The sequence below is a fragment of the Penaeus japonicus genome, unplaced genomic scaffold (assembly GCF_977035675.1).
Source record: "Penaeus japonicus unplaced genomic scaffold, GWHDUDI00000001_assembly GWHDUDI00000031, whole genome shotgun sequence".
Classification (NCBI taxonomy): Eukaryota; Metazoa; Arthropoda; class Malacostraca; order Decapoda; family Penaeidae; genus Penaeus; species Penaeus japonicus.
Window position 1 is genome coordinate 5157543 of NW_028234433.1, and position 5000 is coordinate 5162542.

The following is a 5000-nucleotide window of genomic DNA, read 5'->3' on the forward strand; positions in this document are numbered from 1 at the left end:
ACCACCAGCCATTTGGGTCAAAGGGATGGTCCGAGCTGAAACGGACAGAATGCATAGACAACACGCTCAACCCAGACTTTGCAACCAAGATCCTTCTCACATACCACTTCGAAGAGCAGCAGAACCTCAAGTTCCGCCTCTTTGACATTGACTCTGGTTCTTCCAGCCTTGAGGACCATGACTTCCTAGGGGAGTTTGAATGTACCTTGGGCTTCTTGGTATCCTCACAGAAGGTGGAAAAACCCCTCAGAAATGAAGAGTACAGTAGCAGTGACAATGGCACCATCATCATCGTGACAGAGGAGGTGAGCTCCTCTAAGGAAGAGATAAACCTGCAGTTGATGGGTAAAAATCTGGAGAACCGCAGCTGGTTTTGTGCCCTCGACCCTTTCCTGGAGTTCTACAAAGCTAACGAGGATGGTTCATACACCTTGGTTCACCGCTCAGAGACAGTCAGGAGCACTAAAAATCCGACCTGGAAGGAATTCACTCTCCCACTGAGCACCCTTTGCAGTGGAGACTATGACCGTAACATCCAAGTCATCTGCAAGAATTTCAAGTCGTCAGGCAGCCACAAAGTTATTGGGGTATTCTACACTTCAGTTCGCAAGCTCAGGGAGGGACCAGTGGAAACTAATGTCTACACCCTGCAAAATGAAGACAGAAGGGTAAGACATTCCTGGCTGATATTGATATGACAAATTATTTCTTTAAGATGTGGGTGACTAACATTTTTACATCAAGGCAGTGATCTCCAAACAAAATTTATGTGCAGATTTACATAGGATATTTCTATGATTATGCAATAGCCATTTTGTTTGGTTACATATGTCATTGAAATTTGCATCCCTTGTTTATACGTATAGTCCTTGAGATTATTTTTGTTTAAGGAATTTTTTGTGCTGTGGGGAAAAAAAAATAACTAAATAATTTCAGGGAGTACTCTTAGCAGTTTTAGCTTAGGTCATATATTACAGTAATTTGTCAAATATTTATTTTTTTTCAAGATAGAATTAGCTTTGTTTTTATCTATTTTTTGCCATTATGAATATTGATGATTTATAAGTTTAGAGTGAGTGAGATTACTTACTTGTTATTCTTGTATAGTTTTGTGTTTGTAATGTTACTTTTTATTACATTAGGGGAATGCCTAAGGAAATAACTGCCTTGCTTGTAGATGATGTTAATTTAGGTTTGATTATATCATCATAGTGATATCTTTGAAGATATTTCAATCAAAATAATTTCCTGAATATATGCTAAGGAAAGGATATTAGATAGAAAGTTTTATTTAAAAAAAAAGTAAAAAACACAGGTTATTTTTCCACAATTCACAGAGACAGAAGGGGAGCAGTTACAAAGGGGCTGGAACAGTGCATGTCAACCGGTCATTCATTCGACAAGTGTATTCATTTATTGACTACCTCAAGGGCGGTATGGAGATGAATGCTTTCATTGGCATTGACTTTACAGGTATGGTCACAAAAGGTTTTGAAAGAGGATATTGTCTCTTGTTTTTTCTTAGATAGAAATATGTGAAGGTGATTATTATTGAAACAGAGGAAAGACATGCTTTTATGAGGTTTTCAGTATTGAAATAATGGAATAATGGAAAAGTCACCAGAAAATGGAGTTGATATAAGTTTTGAAACTTGAAGTAGCCGTATCTCCAATGTTGTAAATGATTAATTAATGATTTTATCGTCAGTTTGAAGACTAGAGAGTGTGTGTTATAAAAAAAGATTTTTTCACAAAGTATGAACTATTATTCTGAGATTATTTAGAGAGGTGAAACTACAGTGATTTTTAGAATTCAGAACCCATCTATTTTAGGATTTATTTAATAGAAACTTGAGTAATTGAATGTTACTAGTAACAATAAGAAAAGATAATGAAATATTAGTTGACTCATTCACGCCAGTTGCACTCCTATCATTTCAACATATTTCACTCCCTCTGGGTGCAGTCCTAGAACATCATGATCTCTATCAAAACATATGATTTACATTGTTACATGTGCATATAATCATAGGAGTTCCTTTTTTATTCATTCGTGAAAATAATATTAACAAATACAAAAACCTCAGATTATCACTTAGAGGTACACTGCAGCAGCGTGCAAGAGAAATCTTGCGCTTAGTCACTGCGCGTACTGTGGGTGCATGAAACATGCTCAGCTGTATAGACCCACACATTTTGCCCTTATCAGCAACCATGTTGCAAGGTTTACAAGAGCCAATAAGGATGGAGATGAATACTTCATTCTTCTACTTCATTGCTGTTTAGCCAGTGGGAGCGGGATTACGCAAATATAAGCCCCTGCATGAATGGGATAAAGACATAACTTCTGTCAATCAAGGGAACCAAGAATACCCACCCTCTTCCCAACCCCAGCTTAGTTTTATGTGATGTTACTTCTTTGTTGTTCACAGTCCCTAAAATCAACTAGGCATGCCACTATGGCAGAAGGCAGTGTTTCAACACCATTTGGAATTTTATGAAAGTTGTGAGATGGAGGGAACGTCTGTACTGGCTAGATTTCTGCAGTGATTGCCCCTTTCATCCTTTGAGAATTAATTATCTGTTTCTCTTTCTCTCTATTTCTCTCTCTCACTCTGTCTCTCTCTGTCTCTCTGTCTCCCTCACCATCTCCCTCTCTCTCTCCCTCATGTCTCACTCTGTCCCTCTACTCTTGTAACCTCTCCCCCTTGCTCTTTCCTCCCCACCCCCTTCTTCCTGTAACATACCAAAGCTCTGGTATTGAGTTTCTCCACTTCCTCCAACAGCGTCGAATGGCAACCCACAGTCACCACAGTCCCTTCACTTCATCAATTCCTCAGCCCCCAATCAATATGTCAGGGCCATACAGTCAGTTGGTGAAATCATCGAGGACTATGACACCGATAAATTCTTCCCTGTCTTGGGCTTTGGGGCACGGATGCCCCCAACGTTTGACCAGGTGTCACATGAGTTCTTCGTGAATGGGGACGCATCAAATCCTTTCTGCTTCAAAGTTCAAGGTAGGCAAGATGCAAGATTTTTGTTAAATGGGTAAACCTCTCAGTGTAATTTTGTGTGGAACTATTTATACATATTTGCAGTTTGTAATTGTGTATCAGATTTTCTCTTGTTGCATTATTTTCTTTCAGTTTTGTTTTAGGTTATCTTAAGTTCCACACTGGCAGACAGAGAGGAGTTCCAACAATGATTGCAATATACTGTTTATTTTGACTGAAATGATAATTTCTCTGCACTGCTTGCCTCTTTCATCCTTTGAGAATTGATTCTCTCTGTCTTTCTCTTTCTCTCTCTCTCTCTCTCTCTCTCTCTCTCTCTCTCTCTCTCTCTCTCTCTCTCTCTCTCTCTCTCTCTCTCTCTCTCTCTCTCTCTCTCTCTCTCTCTCTCTCTCTCTCTCTCTCTCTCTCTCTCTCTCTCTCTCTCTCTCTCTCTCTCTCTCTCTCTCTCTCTCTCTCTCTCTCTCTCTCTCTGTTTCTTTCTTTCTCTCAGTTACTCACTCACTCATTTACTTCTATCTTCATAGGAGTTATCGAGGCCTACTATGCTTGCCTGAATCGTGTTCAGCTGTATGGACCCACAAATTTTGCCCCTATCATCAACCATGTTGCAAGGTTTGCATCAGCCAACAAGGGAGGAGATAAATATTTTGTTCTCTTGATATTGACTGATGGCATCATCACTGACATGCCCCAGACAAAGGAGGTGAGTGGAGAGGAGCAGACGGGATTAATTCTTTGAAAAATTACAATTTTGAATGTTTGTATACTTTCACCACTGAGTGGTCTAAATGTATAGAGAGGTCTAGATATAATTTTGCCAAATAGTGTTACTCTGACTTAGGTTTTATATAATGTAACAATATATGTGCATGCGTGTGTGATGTGTGATTGTGATGTGAGTATGTTTGTGTGTATGTATGTATATGTGTATGATATATATATGTTTGTAAGTATGTATATATTTATGTGTTCTATTTTAATTCTCAGGCAATTGTGAATGCTTCCACACTTCCCCTCTCCATCATCATTGTGGGTGTGGGTGGTGCTGATTTTGATGCCATGGAGGAGCTGGATGGAGATGTTGTCCGTTTGTCCAGCAATGGTCGGTATGCTGCCCGTGACATTGTTCAGTTTGTGCCCTTTAGGGACTTCCTCAAAGGGAACATGGATCCACACATTTCTAGGTTGTTGCTGGCTAGGGAGGTGCTGGCAGAAGTTCCGACCCAGGTCCTCTCATATATGAAGGCAAACCACATTAAGCCACAGCCTCCCACAGTGAATGTTTCCGTGCCACATGCAGACGTGATATAAATGTCATTTGCAAGTGAAAAGTAGGGATGCCATAGAAGGTTTATGCTCCTGAATCAGACAGAAATGGTTATTTTATATCTCTAAAATGCATAATGTTTTGTACACAAGAACGGAGTAACACATTGTATGTTTAGATTTATTTGTGATTTTAATAAGGATATAAACATTAGACATATGTTAATGTGATTATCTGAGTGTCTATTAATGTCCTATGACATTAATCTTTATGCCTCAATTTTATGTACATGTAATTGTACTTGCAGTACACATACTTATTGTGACATAATGATGTAGGTATTTTCTTACAAATACATCAGTCCTTTTTTAAATTTTAAAGGTAGGTTTTTATCTTGCAATGTAAATGGCCATTGATTAACTGAAACTTTCTTTAGACCAATCAGTAATTTATCAAACACCTCGCTTGGAAGAGTGGACCTACAGCTAGGGCTTCCTTTGTGTTTTTTAAATAAGGATATGGAGAGAGGCCGTGGAAGAGGAGAAAAGGAGAGAAATAATGGATCTCTCTCTCTCTCTCTCTCCCTCTCTCTCTGTCTCTCGCATCTGGCTAGCTCAGTGGTGGCATGTGGACCATCCACTCTGATGGCTTACATTCATGCCCATTCACTGTTGCCAGATGTTACTGTCCCTGTGATAGGGATGGGGGTTGGGTCA

The 5000-nt window shown here is 39.3% G+C and overlaps 1 protein-coding gene across 2 annotated transcripts in view; it reads left to right on the forward strand.

The window, feature by feature from the left end:
* Nucleotides 1-5000, forward strand: part of LOC122257216 (copine-8) — a 12328-nt gene that overhangs the window by 7181 nt on the left and 147 nt on the right. For both annotated transcript variants that reach the window (XM_043022380.2, XM_043022379.2), the window contains exons 3-7: nt 1-668; nt 1338-1473; nt 2787-3020; nt 3542-3720; nt 4005-5000. The exon at nt 1-668 is cut by the window's left edge and continues 53 nt beyond it; the exon at nt 4005-5000 is cut by the window's right edge and continues 147 nt beyond it. In XM_043022380.2, the coding sequence (XP_042878314.2) occupies nt 1-668; nt 1338-1473; nt 2787-3020; nt 3542-3720; nt 4005-4328 (1541 nt within the window). In that variant the 3' untranslated portion in view covers nt 4329-5000. The remainder of the gene's footprint in view (nt 669-1337; nt 1474-2786; nt 3021-3541; nt 3721-4004) is intronic.